General features: G+C 68.8%; 1 protein-coding gene across 1 annotated transcript in view; it reads right to left on the bottom strand.

Annotated features, from left to right (window-relative positions):
• LAMTOR5 (late endosomal/lysosomal adaptor, MAPK and MTOR activator 5) overlaps positions 1 to 311 on the bottom strand; it is a 4,125-nt gene extending 3,814 nt beyond the window's left edge. Inside the window, exon 1 of the mRNA XM_014952909.1 lies at positions 229 to 311. Coding sequence (XP_014808395.1) covers positions 229 to 289 — 61 coding nt within the window. The 5' untranslated portion in view covers positions 290 to 311. The remainder of the gene's footprint in view (positions 1 to 228) is intronic.
• Positions 312 to 330: the final 19 nt, after the last annotated feature.

The raw sequence follows: 330 nt of genomic DNA, 5'->3' as shown, positions 1-330 counted from the left end.
CCACCCCCCCAAAAATGACCCCTCCAAACGCCCCCCCGTCCCCCCCATCCCCTGCCAGCGGGGAGGAGGAGGAGATTTATGGTGGGCGCATCGCAAAGCTCGGCGCCGCTAATAAGGTGCCGGCTGAAGCCGTTCCTGGCTGCGCCCGGCCCCCACCCTGGGATCTGCGGTGGGGGAGGCCCCGCTTAAGCTTTCCCCAACCCCTCCCCGCGGTGCTCCGTTACTTACAGCCCAGGTTGAGCCCCTGAGAGTCGGTGCAGAGGACGCCCACCACGGCCGGGCTCTTCATGCTGCGGCGGGGGGGGAAACAGAGGCCATCAGCGCCGGCCT

Source organism: Calidris pugnax, unplaced genomic scaffold (assembly GCF_001431845.1).
Source record: "Calidris pugnax isolate Ruff unplaced genomic scaffold, ASM143184v1 scaffold214, whole genome shotgun sequence".
NCBI lineage: Eukaryota > Metazoa > Chordata > Aves > Charadriiformes > Scolopacidae > Calidris > Calidris pugnax.
Note: the sequence above shows the minus strand (reverse complement) of the source record. Positions and strands in the feature narration are given on the sequence as shown.